General features: G+C 27.1%; 1 protein-coding gene across 9 annotated transcripts; it reads right to left on the bottom strand.

Annotated features, from left to right (window-relative positions):
* Positions 1-2838: 2838 nt before the first annotated feature.
* On the bottom strand, positions 2839-12444 carry LOC107165737 (uncharacterized). 9 transcript variants are annotated; one of them, XM_089216452.1, is made up of 7 exons: positions 12138-12444; positions 9427-9508; positions 8522-8586; positions 8395-8436; positions 8135-8215; positions 7814-7951; positions 2839-5778 (listed from the first exon to the last, which is right to left on the bottom strand). In XM_089216452.1, exons 3-7 carry the CDS (start codon positions 8536-8538, stop codon positions 4695-4697), a joined length of 1362 nt encoding a protein of 453 aa, XP_089072578.1. In that variant the 5' UTR covers positions 8539-8586; positions 9427-9508; positions 12138-12444; the 3' UTR covers positions 2839-4694. The 9 variants fall into 9 exon arrangements, with proteins under 9 accessions (XP_089072578.1, XP_015369594.2, XP_089072581.1 ...); XM_015514108.2 differs by lacking the exon at positions 9427-9508 and having other exon boundaries at positions 12127-12444; XM_089216455.1 differs by lacking the exon at positions 8395-8436.
* Positions 12445-15650: the final 3206 nt, after the last annotated feature.

The raw sequence follows: 15650 nt of genomic DNA, 5'->3' as shown, positions 1-15650 counted from the left end.
TTTTTGCATATTTTGGACATAGGTAATGGATATAATTGCATATTTATAGATTTTTTTAGAATTCGATGTTTTTTAACTAACATTTTTAATTTTTATAAGTTATTGTTAATTTTAAATGGTACTTCGTGAAACCGACAGTTTTTGGTTTATCCGTTGAATTTTTGTAAATATATAGCATAAATACTACCTATTTTATCTTAGGTCAGATAATATCCGTTCGTTACCTTATCGTTGGTCGGACGGCTGGTAGAATTACTTATTGTTATACTGTATAACTTATACAGAGAGATAGCACAGAAAAATTGTATTAGTACGTCCTGTGTTGCGTAAATGTGCAGACGTTTATACTTAATTATTTGAATGGTTTTAATAACAGTGACCAGTATGCCGAAAGTTCAAAGTGAAAGTGTCAAGTTACGACTAATTAAACTAATATTTAATGTAATAATATGAGCTAATAATAAGTAATAAAAAATTATGAATTATAATAAATAATAATAAAAATTTGTTTTTACATATTTTGGTAAATAAAATGCATATTTTACAATTTTTTAATGCATATAAATCCTAGCCCTAGTTATTAATAATATTGTTTTTGGGTTATAACTTATAATAATATAGTATATAATGATAATAATTAAATAATGTCAGAAAAAAGTATAATAATTGGTGTAATATATGATAATAATGTCCAAAAAAAATAAAAGCATTCATATATTATTAATAATATTTTTTTTGAGTTGTAATAATATAGTGTATATAATGATCATATTGTTAAAAATAAAAGTATTGGTTTATTCTTATTACCTAATAATATTGTGTAACATATCACATATTATATGTGACACTGCTACATGTTACTAAATTATAAATATGAGTATAAATAAGAATAATAAGGAAGAAGGGATATATACACAGTAGAGTTATCCGTACACAAATATACAAACAACTGTTAACATATATAAGAGACACACAATGTTATGTTCGTTAGTTCTGGGTCCAGTAGAGCTGCCCGCAAGCCAACGAACTCCGGAAGACCATACTGTGAGTAAGCCTTTCGATATTTTTGTAGTTATTAAGTATTGCGTATTTTATGAATATTGTTGTGTGTTCATTGAATATTGTGTATGTATGTAATAAGTATGGTGCTATAATAAAAAACATATCAACTAGAGATTAATATTTGATTTATCTTTCCTGAAGCTCCCGAGTTACGGTTAAAATATAATTCATAGGGCTCTGAAAACCCTCACTGAATTATCTAAATATAACAGGTTCCCCAACCCCGTTACAATTGTATAATAATTTAATTTACTATTGTTTTGGCAAAACCTTAAAGCTTAATGATTTAACTAATTCAAAACTACCTATCTCTTTTAGCTCGTGCTTTGTCATCTGTTCTCTAATAAAAGATTCTTTTTCACTTATTAACCAATTTTGAAGCATTACTAGTGAAGACTGATGAGAACAGGGGGTCACATATGACTGTAATACATAACCACAAATTTATGAGTTATGGGTTTTTAGTCAAGGCGTCCAAAGACGGGATTAGAGCTCATTGAGAAATTTGATACACCAACCGCATCGGCAATTAAGTAATTTATCGCGGTAGTAATAGTCGAGAGGATGTTGCCAGAAATTTTCTAGAAAATATCGTTAACGTAGGCCAATAAAATCGTGGAATTGCTAAAGACAAATGTTCCTATAGTTATATGAGTGACGAATATATGTGAAAATATAATGCTAATAAAAATTGTAATTTTTGTAAATGTAGTTTTCAACACGATTGAGAAAGTTCGCGATCATTGTCACCTGACTGGGAGATTTAGGCAATCTTTAAGCTTTCAATGTAATTTTAAATTAAAATAGTCTAAAATAAATAGTAAATTAAAAATTTGTTCCATGCTTTTTTCACAACCTATCTAATTACGACGCTCACTTTATTGTTACTGGATTAGGATATGACACTAAATAGTATAAAAATTATTACCTAATAGCGAAGAGAAATTTATAACATTTTCGAAATATATAAGTAGCTCGTTTATCATACGATTCGTATATTTTTGTAGGTTATTATGGCATCAAAGTTGAGTACTCTTGCTAAAAACCTTTTAACGCAAGATTTTTCAAAATTCTGCGAGACAGTGAAATATTTTGATGCCTGGGATATGCCACTGGTCACCCAAGGGTGACGTATATCCATTATCCATACGGGTATACGGATGGCTGGGATAAGTTGGACGAGCTGAGTCTACCACCGAAAGAATAATTTTATAGCACGCTTATGGAGAAGGGCATTAAGAATATGCATTATGATCACGCTATGGAGGTATGGACATACTTCGCATTCCAAACGCTTGGTGATTATTCCGATTTGTACTTGAGAGTCGATGTGTTTTTGCTCGCGAAAATTTCCGCGATCTTTGCATGAAAACGTATACAATATAGACCCGGCTTTTTATTATACGGGCCCAGGTTTCAGCTTCGATTCCATGTTGAGATTAACATCGGTAAAATTAGAGCTTTTAAACCGATTATGACAATATATGCTACCATGTATCGCAAAACGTATGTAAATTAGGAAAATTAATTTTTAAATGTTATAAAAAAAAAATTATACTATATGTATACGCTGTGGATTAGCATGTGTTATGCTAAAGCCACGGTTATCTACTAGATAACCGTGGCTAAAGCCAATAACTATAAGGTACCTGCAGGTATCTGATTATGATGAAACGAAAAAGAAATCAAGGCTTATATATAGCATTGATTAAATATACTTATTATTACTTAATATTTAATCAATGTATATAGTTATATATCAAGATTTTAAATATATATATTTTTTTAAATTTTATTAAATTAAAAAAAAAAACATTTTACACTTTACAGTTAACAACCCGCCTCTACGGGTGGGCTATGGGACAGTACATGCCATCTGGAGTTTTTAAGTGGGTTGAACGGGCATGGACCAGTTGCCCCTAAAACAATATTTGTATTTTAGATCAGTACATCAATTGCGCCTCTTAAATTTTAGGTCAGTACACCAATTTCGCTACTTATATTTTAGGTTTCCTTATTTTTACATGGACATAATATATAAGTTACTACACGGCGGAAAAAGTTACATATGTATATACACAATTAAATATAGCTAACTAATATACATTTAAATATACTTTTTTATACACCTTGAATTCAACAAAAAAAACTTAATATTCTCAAACTGATAACATAGATTATATTTATGTTGTAAAAATAATAGAAACGCTACACTAATTTTATATTTATTTATATAGATTAAATAAGACAATAACTATAACAATATAATAATAATATTAGACACATATATCAATATTATACATATATTCTATAATCTACTTTATATACAGGGCGATAGATTTTTCAAACAACACTCACTATTTAAAAAAGTATTGAATTTTTTCAAAATATTTTTTACAGTTTCAAGTTGTTGAAAAACCAACGTTTTTATTAAAACATTATATTTTTAAATATTTTTTATCCTTATCATTTTTTAAGTTTTATACTTTTTTGAATGATAACATAGAGTTTTATTTCATATTCCAAAGCAGAATATTTTTCTAAGAATTTTGATTCATAAAAATCGAATTTAGGACGAGTAGTTTATGAGTAATAAGTATTTAAAGTTTAGACAAGCGGAGTAGTGGACAAACATTTTGCATTTTTGCGGGGTACCGTACAACTCCACTCTGCCAATCTAAACTTTAAATACTTATAAACATAAACTACTCGTTCTAAATTCGATTTTTATGAATCAAAATACTTAGAAAAATATTCTGCTTTGGAATATGAAATTAAAACTCTATGTTGTCATTCAAAAAGTAAAAACTTAAAAAATTATAAGGATAAAAAATATTTAAAATACATTTTTTTAATAAAAACGTTGGTTTTTTAACAACTCGAAACTATGTAAAAAATATTTTGAAAAAAGTTAATACTTTTTTAAATAATGAGTGTTGTTTGATAAATCAATCACCCTATATATCACATCAGGGTTTGAAGTACAAGACCCAGCTGGTTATAAAACCAATAAAAAGCACAAAAAAACAATTTGTTAGAATATAAAAAATAAATAAATATTAATAATATTAATGATAAAATAAACGTTTTTTAATTTTTTTTTACTTTCCAAGATTGATATGTTTCATACCTAAATATAAAATATAAATATATAATAAAGGAAAAATATTTAAATTTCTATATAATAAACAAGCAAATGTTTATGATTTGAAGGACTAATCATTAAAACCCGACCTAGTTGGGGTTTTTGAACCATGAACAACATTGAGTTATTTTATTTCACTTGTGAAATAAATTTTATACACTTTAACAGGAGTAACAGGCTTGTTAACACTAATTAAGATACAAACAAATGTAATATTACTCTATAGTCTAATATCACAGGATTCAACCTGGTGTTACAATAAATAGTATAAGAGACCAGATTGATTTATGAATAAATATTAAAAATGACAGATGCATTTTAAGTACAATTGCACAATAAATAACATTTTAGAAAATATATTGCATTTCTAAAGTATTTAATCAATATATACCCTTTCTAAATGTTCTGCACAAGAAAACACTTGATTATGGATATAATATTTACACAGCTGTTACTCTATAAGTGTTAACGTTTTTGAATAGATGTTTCATTTAATAGGCTTTTCATCAGTATGTATTCTTGTATGCCTTTTTAAATGCTGTGCTAGAGAAAATGCTTTATTACAAATATCACATATATATGGCTTAAATGAGCTATGTATCTTCATATGAGTTTTTAAATTTGCTGCATGAGAAAATGCTTGTTTACATGTATTACATTTATAGGGTTTTTCTCCAGTATGTATCCTTCTATGAACTGTTAAATGTTCAGCTTTAGAAAATTCTTTTTTACAGATTTCACATCTATATGGCTTTTCACCGGTATGTATTCTCATGTGGGTTTTTAAATTTGTTTTATGAGAAAAGGATTGTTTACATATATCACACTCGTAAGGCTTTTCTCCTGTATGTGTTCTTGCATGCCTTCTTAAATTATCTACTTGAGAAAATACTCTTTCACAGACATGACATTTGTGTGGCTTATCTCCAGTATGTACTGCTGAATGCCTTTTTAAATATGCTGCAATAGAAAACGATTGGTCACAGCTATCACATTTAAATGGCTTGTTTTTAGTATGAATCTTTTTGTGTTTTGTTAAATCTTTTTTTAGAAAAATTTTGTCGCAGAAATTACATTTAAATGAACGTTTTTTTATAAGTGTCTTAGTATGCTTTTTAAAATTTCTTTCTCGAGAACATGATGAATCATAGATTTCACATTTTTTAGACTTTTTTTCAAGATGTTGCAATATGTGTATTCTCAAATTTGATTTTATATTATATGATTTATTACATTTGTCACAAACAAATGTCTTTTTTATTTTACTGGCATGAATCTTAGCATGTTTAGTCAGAAGTTCTTTTGAATTAAATAATTTATCACAGATGTTGCATTTGTGGTAATAATTTCCAGCTTGAGATTTCTTATTAATTGGAAATTCATTACTACATGCATTAAGAGACTTTTCCCTTGAGTTAGATCTCAAGTCTGAATTTAAACGAGTAATTAATTCTGAACAGTGACTTTCCCTAACACAAAATCCTTCAAATTCATAACCATCAATAATAACTCTTTCAAATTTGATTTGGTGTTCAATTGTATTTACTTGTTCTTTGACATTACAATGAGATCTGAAAAATAGAATTATTTTTTAAATTAATGTTATAAAGATTTAAGTATGCAATTTGAGAATAACTTTATTTCGTTCATATAACATCTAAATTTAATATGTAAATCCTACACAAAATCAAGAACACTTTTTGATTTAAATGTTGTGGATAAACATTAGACAAATCAACAATGTTTTTATAAACTTAATGATAACTAAAATTGTACATTTTATATGTTGAAATGGGTTGATTTTGTTTTAGGTTTAGATTTTTTTTTTCAACAGATATTAAATAGTTATATTTTAAATATTGTAATTAGTATATACTTGTATGCTGTGTGTTAATATATTACATTAGGCATTCATAATATAGAAAACCATTCAGTCTTGGTCTTTATCTAAGGGTTATAGATACCCAAATAGCATTGGAAGATAATTATTATGTACCAATTATGAAAATAGTTTAAGAGATACACATTTTTTAATCAGTGGTATTCTATCTTTGATAACACAATAAATTCCAATTAGTTTTTAAAATTCTTGTTTAGAAATAGAATACGTCTAAATTCTTATTTTGTGAGTGCTAGGGAAAATAATCACTATTTACAATATATAAGAAACAGTCCTTATAATCCATAATATAATTCTGTTGTTTTCAAAAAGCACTTTTTATTTTTAAATGAGAGCTAATTTACATAATATTGTACCACTTAAGTAAAGATAATTATCCAAATCATTTTAGAGGTTGTTTTAATAGACATTTGAATTTTAAAGTTACCTATGATCGTTTTAAAATTTACAAACAATCTACAGTTCTAAAATGCTCATAACTAGCTTTATTATAAATAAAATATTTGAACATTTAAAAAAATAAAGAAAGGGACAATGTTGCTGTGATCTGTTAAACAATTTACACATTAAAAATTAATCAAATTAATTAATTAATAATTTCGGTTGGTGGTTCTCATTGGTGTCTATAATTGGATAGTTTCTTTTTATATTATTCTTTCTGTATAGAGAACACTACATCCCCAGTTATGTAAAACATAGCAAAAATTCTTTTACACAGGAAGAATGAGGAGGTTACATAACTAAAAAATTTGATGTTTACCATGTAAAAAGAACTTTAGCTGGGATATGTTTTTATTTTTTCAACAACTAAACTACAAAAAAGTTATTCAAGAGTGAAAAACATTAAAATCATTAAGAGGATGCTACACCCACATGTGTTGTCTTCATCTTACAAGTGCGTAACATACCAACTTTTACACTTAGTAGATAACTAGTTGCTTTGAGGTTGGGGGGGAGGGGGGTTGGCTATGCCGTTAACTATACCAGGCTTGCGCCTCTACTAGTGGGTGGAAGATTGAAGATGGTTAGGTTTATTGGTTAGTCCAAGTAAATGGGTAGGGTTTTGGATGTTTTACGGTAGTAGGAGGAGTGTGAATTTTGCCTAGAAGTTGATCACAGTTGGCTCCGTAAGTTTAAAATTAAAATTGAATGACCTCTTATAAATATTAAAGCTAACATTGTTTTCAAGGGCTTCTCATAGGATTTATATTATATTTTAATTTTAAAGCAAGTTATAAGTATTTTAAGATATACAAACAATTTACAATTATAAAATACACATAGCTCGCTTTAAATTTAAAATATAATATAAAACCTATGAGAAGCCCTCGATAATAATGTTACGTTTAATTTTTATAAGAAGTCAATTCTCTCTCAATTTTAAACTAAGTGAGCTAAACGTGATCAGTTGAGCGTACAATTTGTTATGTTACGCATTTTTAAGACAGAGACAACACACGTGGGTGTAGCGTCCTCTTAATATAAAAAAATTAAACCAATATTTTACATATTATAATGTTTTCAATTATAATATAATAAATAAATTAGGAGTCTTTAATAACACTACAGCCTTAGTTGATCTACCTCATGCAAAGCGGTGTTTTGGGTGTAGTTTCCTCTTAAATCAAATGTTAAATATAATTATTAGGTTAGTAAATAGTATAATTATATTTTAAGTTGTGCTATAAAATAAATACAATTCTTACTCTTTTTGTAATAATTGAGCATTATTATGGTCTGTTTCATCAATAAATTCTTGTTTAATAATTCTGTTAAATACTTGATCATCACATCTAATAAGTGGAACTATCAACAATCTTGAACCGTATAACATGTCATGATAGCTAAAAGAAATTGAAAAAAATTATATTATTTACTATTTAGAAGGCTTATAACTGTTTAAATCTAATACATTGTTTTAATGACACAAATAAATAAATTATAAAAACACAAAGTTTCACAAAATAAAATAATTTTAAAATGTTATCTTTTTGTAATGCTTTACTACCTAATAGTGTAATACTTACATGGAATTTATTGTAGAATCATTTATATATGACCTTAATGGTTCCATACTGCATTCTTTTATCCTTCGTGTTTTTTGATAACTGTAAACATGAACCATAAAAATTATGTATCTTTTAAGTCAAATTGGTCATTTGGTGGGGGGATGGAATGCAAGCTATATACAGCCGAATCCGCTTAATAGAGACACCAACGGTTAATAAGGAAAACCGCTTAATAGGGACAATTCTTCAATTACGAAAACAAATGTATACTTGTATACTTGTATTTAGAAAACATCATGATTGGTGGGCAAATGTATTGTCTACAAAATTAAAAATTTGAAATTAAGTACAAGTCATCTTTGATTTATAGTCAAGTTTTCAAAAATAACAGGATACCATTATTACCTAGTAAACTCTGCCATATACTTGTATTACTCGTCACAACGCTTTTTAACTCAAAACTGACATTTCTATAAAAAATAAATTTAAAATTTAAAACTGAAAAGAAAAATTAAAATTGTAAAGAAAAAAACCTTATAATTATTATTTAGTTGTAATAGCAAATCATTGATCAATAGAAAACGAAATAATATCACTTTGGTACAATATAATAGGGATATGATTATAAGAAGTACAGTAGGGTCTTGATAATCCAAACGTGATTGGGGAAAGGGGTCGTTCGGATTACATATGGCTTAAAAAAAACAAAATCAATTTTATTTTTATTTGTATTAATTGTGTAAAAACTCGTAATTTCAAAAGACAATGAATACATAAAAATATTAATATAATTATGAGTATAATTATGAACTTTAGCATTTAAAATATTGATTTTTTTTTTTTGTACATTGGTTCCCATTATGGATTGGTATGCCTTGTCCCATATAATTAAAAAACTTTATTACAAGAAAATATTATTTATAAATACATAAATATGTACATATGTACATATTATGGCGATAAGTTAATTCTCAAGCCCGTTCGGATTACCGCGTCTTTCGGATTAGCTTGTGTTCGGATTATCGAGACCAAACTGTGTGTTGTTTTAACAAAGATATAATAGTGTATATAAACATTTAACAGTGATAAATTATAATAATTGATTAGTTATGTACAGTGGCGTATCTAGAAGTTGGGTTAGGGAGTTATAACTTACCTTGAAATTAACAAAAAAAGAAAATACTAATAGTTTAAAAAAAGAATAAAGTGTTATTATACATAACAGTTTACACAAATTATAATAATGAAGAATAACCAAGTATTAATAAAATGAAGCACTAAAAAAAGAAATTAAAGAAAATAGGACTTGCCTTTGTTCAATTATTAGAAGTGTTTTATTTTGTGGACAGCTAGGCATTTTACTAAGAGATCGCAGAGATTCAAGAGTACTTTCTGTGAGTGAAGAAGAATGTAGGTTTACAATCAATGAAATTTCAATGAGATAATATCTTATATTTATGCTTAAAAAGTAAATAATAATAGCTATATTAGGCTTAAAAATCATTTAGCTATGATTAATAAACAAGCAACATATTTAAGTCCAACGATTCAAAATTAAATTATATAAGTGTATAAGTATAACAAATTGATTCTTAAGCAATTAGTAGACAAATTAAATAATGCTAAAGCATTCACCATATTGGCAGATAGAATAACCATCCCAAACAAAAAACAAATGTCATTGTGTAGATGTGTTTGAAAAGGACTATCTGATGTAATTCTAAAATCTATGTCTGATTTGAGACTTAACTCTAATAATTAATTGGTCAAGAATATAATAGCACAGCAGTCATAAGTGGCAAGTATAATAGTGTTCAAAAATATATTTGTGATAAACATCCTGAAGTGTAATACTTTAATTATAATGTCCACTTTTTAAATTTGGTAGTAACTTTTAGTTGCAAAGTTCTTTTGATTAGAAATTATATAGGTGCTATACAAAAAGTGATACATTTTTTAAGGTATCCAAAAAGGCAAAATATTTTTCAAATATAATAGAACCTAATTTTAGTTTCCAGAGAAAAAATGTTTTAAGCTAAAAACATTACGTGTCACTCAATGGGTTGACTGTCACAATGCAATGACATTGTTTTAGATGAGTTAAGGAGTTTATCATAATATTTACAATAACCTGATATTATTTTAATAGAAGCTGATAAATTAATTAGAGAATAATTTGTGTGTTTGATACCATATTAAAAGAAGCTAAGCTAAAAATTAATGAAAATCTGTTCAAAAATATAATTTTGCATAAGGATAATGTTATACAAATTAATACTGCACAATTTAAAGAAGTTTAGCAAATAAGTTAAAAAACTGGATGATGAATAATAGTTCATCAAGTAACAATTTTTCAGATAAAAAACATTTCCAGGAAAACATGAATACTTTTAAAAATATTATATAATATATATTATATAATAATAATTATATTATTATATAATATAATCCAAAAAGTTGGCATAAATCAAATGATGGTGAAATAGAAAATATAAGGTATGTTAACTCAAACATTCAAAATTTATATCAACAATTTCGTTTTAATGAACATGATATAGGTAATTGAAAGTTTTAGAATTTTCAAAATGAATTTAGGACAAGGGGATGTACCAAAAGATTTAAAGTCACTTTTCAATTCAATTAACATAATTCCTATTTCAACAAGTGAATAGGAACAGAATTTTAGCGCCATAAATTATATAATTTCACTGCTAAAAATTTCACTATCCATACAAACTATTACTGTACTGTTATTTATCTACTGCGTAGGACCACCTTTAATAGAATTCAAGCTATAAGAATATGTAAAGTCTTGATTATTAAAAGGTCAACATTCCACTGATGATATTGACAGCCATAAAAGAGAAAACAAAATATAAAATAAGCACAAATCATAGGCGTGTCTACGGTGGCAGCCTGGGTATCTGGGCTGCCCCTGCAATTTTCAAAAGGTGCCTGCCAAACAAATTTTAAATCTGATAGTTTACAACTTTTATTTAGAAAAAAAAATGGCATGCATTGTTTATTTTGTTATAGTAATATTACATTACATCGTCGAATTGATGTATCGATCTCTTTATGATTCTTAACACAAATTGCGATAATAATATGTAGATAACTGCCAACTGATACAATTTATGAAAATATGAATTATTTTTATAACTATTGAATTCAAAAATTAGTGTAGGCACACTGTGATGATGTTGACCCCACTAGATTTCGGAATAACCTAGTCTATAAAGTAAAGAAATAAAAATGTTCCTACAAAAAGAAAATTTGGTCATTGAATTTTGATATACTTATGCATGTTATAATATTATAAAATATATATATTATGTGTTGTTCAATGTTTTTCTTATTATTAAACATATAGGTATAAGGTGTTATATAATTTATATTCATAAAATAAAGAATTTTCATCCACTAGTCACTGTCACGTATAGTTACACATCATATAAATCGTTTATTATCTAATTTTATTATATTGTGTAATCTGGTCTGAATAGATGAATAATATTTCTAAAGTCAAATTTAAAGGTACTAAAAATACTGTATATTATTAATTGTAAACCAATAATACAGATTTTTTTAAAACTAAATAAATATTAAATTGGTGGACTACCAATCAATTGAAGGGGGGTATGGGGCATTTTTTTGTTCATTAAGGTGGTGACAGTTATTAGCTAGGCTGCCACTGCGGATGTAGTCTAGTCACACCTATGACATAAATCATTAAATACTATAATAGATTAATAAATAATATTTAAGTTAGGTTATCTATAATATAGATTCTATATCATGGTTAGGTAATAGGAATTTTAATTTTAACCATGTAATTAAATATTAATTTACTGATGAAAATTGTAATTTTAATATTAGAATAGATCTATATCATATTAAAGATATATTTAGTAAAAATGAATAGCATTTCAGTTCAGAAAGGTTTTCATTTGTGGCACTGAGTATCATACTTTATACTATTGAAAAGAAATACATTTGAAACAACTTACAAAGTACTTACTATCACTGAATAATATATATGTATCACCAGGCTTTTGTGAAAAAGTGATTGGACTATGATGGCTAAATACACCTTTAAAAGCCATATATTTAATACATTTAGTACACCATCGTGCAATAATAAATTATACAGAAGTGGTACATAATAATACGAATTATAATGAAGTGCGAGGCAATAAAATACTATACAATCGGCGGCTGTAGTTTAGGATCACAAATTAATAAATTAAAACAATAAAACACGAAAAATACTAAGACGGGTTACGGTTGTGAAGTTAGATGTGAACGTCATGATTCGGGATGTCTATGAAGTTAGCTTCCGGACGTTGAGCGATTATCAACTCTGATAAGGTAGGTAACCGTATTCCTGCATACTCTATTGCCTATTCATGTTTTATAAGGGGTTATAATAAAAATATTTATTTTTCAGATAGAATTCAGAATTCAAGGTGGTCGATGGATGAATGATTAATTATTATTATATTAAAGCAATAAAATGTATAATGCACATTATGTACCTACCTAATTTTAAAAATAGTTATCATTATTAGAAAATATTACATAATGGAACATTTTAAAGTATTTAACTACATATTTTGAACTAGTAACAATATGGTAATATAAATAATTAACTACGTTATACTATAAAAAATATAAGTTTACAAAAAATCGTCTACTATTATATATACCAATGTTGGATTTTCTCTTAACTATTTTTATTTTTGAGAAATATAACCATTATAGCGTTATACAATGCATGCATAAAAACTAAAAAGGCAATATCATTACAAGATGTATAATGTTAATAGGTAATACATTTTATTATCAATAGTGTGCCATAAAAACGAAGCGATTAAAATATTTTAAAAATATGTAAAAATATTTTACGATATTACCGGTCGGACGGAAGCACGGTATATTTGGAACGTTTTTTCGAAATGAACACCAAAAAATATGTTTTCCAAACAATTTTTAATCGAAAGGACAACAAATTTAGATTCAAATTTTGTAGTTTTCGAGTGCGGCACGAGGGGGAATTGGGCACCAGAAAAATAATATGATATAAAGAATATGACATTTTACGTATTTTCTAGATGACTTACTATAATACTACTGAGTACTGAGTGACAGTGAGTGTTAATCATACTTCAGGTTATGTATTTTTGTTTCCTAATTGATGTTTATGATTTATGAATTGAATAGGTATATAATTGAATATATATATACTAGTAAAATAATATAACAGATAAAATTGTTTATAAGACTATACTTTTCATTTATTCAATGTACTTTAATACATAAATTATATTATTTAAATAGAATAATATTTAATTATACAAATATTATTAAAAAATTAGGTAATAACATCTTTCTTACATAATATGTACACAATACACATATTTTAGGCTTTTATATTGAATTATTTAGCTTACAAAATTTAATTCTAACCAATCCTTTAGTTTATATTTACAATTACAATTATGAATTAGATCTTTTACAAAGTCTAAGAAAGTTGTAAGTTTTCTGTATGGATTTTTAATTACTAGGTTACAAACAATTAGGTACTAAAAAAAAAAAAATAGTTGAAATTCACAATAATTTTATTTTTAAATCAAGAACATTGGCAAATTATTTTGAAATAAAAAATGTACCTACACCAGAGGTACTCAAACTGTGGATCACAATTATATTTCTAGTGGCCCGAGTTAATGTTTAGCGAAATTATTGAAAAATGTAAGCATTGTAAGCTCATGATTATTGATTTTTACCGACTTCTATAGTATGTACATGAAGTTGGCCACCCCACTTTGTCCGATCGACTTCAAAATACCACCAAATAATTGCAAATTAATTGAAAATCGAGTTTCGCTAATTGCAAATCATCCAGTTTTGAGTAAACTCAAATTCAAAATTGGGGGGGCCAACTTCATGTAGCCCCCCCACTTTGTATGATCGACACCAAAATACTGCCAAATAATTGCAAATCAAGTTGTCCTAATTGCAAATCGTCTTTTTTATATTTTTTACGAATTTTTCAATTTTTTAGCCAGCCCCCTCCCCCCCACTTTGCCCTATCGACACCAAAATACTACCAAATAATTGCAAATCAAGTTGTCCTAATTGCAAATCGTCTTTTATATTTTTTACGAATTTTTCAATTTTTTAGCCAGCCCCCCCCCCACTTTGTCTGATCGACACCAAAATACTGCCAAATAATTGCAAATGATTGCAAATGTTGTTATTTTTCATCTCTCCCCATAGGTCCAATGTAACCATACAAACGATTTTTTTTTTCATCAAATAAGTGATTTAGTGACTTACCTACTACGCTAATTTATTTCAATTTTACAATTAGTTTTTTTTTATATGACATAATAATATTAGTTAGTACCTACCTTGTATGATTAGGTAAATGAATTAATTTCAAAAAATAATCATATTATATTTTTTTTAAAAACATTTTGTATTTTATTTATTAAATATTAATGTAAAATAATTGTTAGAATTCTTCCTGAATATATATATAAGAAGGTGCGGGTTCACACTTGTTTTTTGAGCGTTTATAGGTGATTTATTTTTTTTTTTGCAGGTCGTTATGCGTTTCCCATACACCATTGAACCTTCTTACGTTTGTTACGAATCGATCTACTGACATGGGACTCCGATCGTACCGTAATATTTGATTTTTTAGCTCATTGAAACTACTTTCTACTGGAGCTGAGGTTGCAATTAAAAAAGGAGAATCGAAAATAGTTTTCATTATACCTGTCCAAAGTAGAAAATCGTAACAAAGTCGTTCTATATATTTTTCTAATTCTGGTAAATAATAGGCTGACATTCGATTTCCTTGAACTGATGCATTAGCTTTACCTTCTTTTCCAATGCTATTAATATAATTCACAATTCCTAGGTTGTGGTTTACAATTTCATTGTTTTCAATAAAAATATCATAACTTTCGTCTTCGTCACCATCAATAATTACAAAAGTATCATTGGAATTACCTTTCATCAATGAAAGCAAATAATTTCTGCATTTTTCGGCAGCAGTTTCAATAGATTCATCATTTACTATTCAACCATCTGTTTCACTAAAAACCACAGTAAATATTGCACATAATATTTCTTTAAATGATGTTAGAGTAGTAGAAGTTAAAAGAAGTCTTAATGCTCGAACATAGAATTCTTTTAAATATTTGTGTTTCATTCCAATAAAACATTTAATACCACAAAATATTTTTACCATGTGTGAAACATCTACACGTAAAAAACAAGGAGGCAACTCTCCAATATGACCATGAAGAGCTAAAAAGCATTTGTCAATATAAGAGTGGAGACTGGAACTGTTGGAAAATGCTTTAGCCATTGCGCCTAAAAGAGCTCTAGAGTAGTCAGCTACTGCCTCATTTGGTATTTTCACTCCAAATTTTAACCATTGTCCAAGCCAGTAAAAAATAGTTAATATCATGTCTTTCAGATAACATTTGAGTGATAGGAATTTGTCCAAAATCTGTAT

This window comes from Diuraphis noxia, unplaced genomic scaffold (assembly GCF_037042655.1).
Source record: "Diuraphis noxia isolate RWA-SAM2 unplaced genomic scaffold, SU_Dnox_SAM2 contig0001, whole genome shotgun sequence".
Classification (NCBI taxonomy): Eukaryota; Metazoa; Arthropoda; class Insecta; order Hemiptera; family Aphididae; genus Diuraphis; species Diuraphis noxia.
The sequence above is the reverse complement of the archived record's forward strand: the minus strand, read 5'-3'. Positions and strand labels throughout refer to the sequence as shown.

Excerpts from the sequence above, each read along its gene's own strand:
- LOC107165737 (XM_015514108.2), bottom strand. Across the intron at positions 8,216-8,394 it reads ATGATGTTTTCTAAATACAA|TTATCAAAAAACACGAAGGA; the intron begins GTATACAAGTAT and ends TCATGTTTACAG. Across the intron at positions 5,779-7,813 it reads GCTCAATTATTACAAAAAGA|ATCTCATTGTAATGTCAAAG; the intron begins GTAAGAATTGTA and ends TCTATTTTTCAG.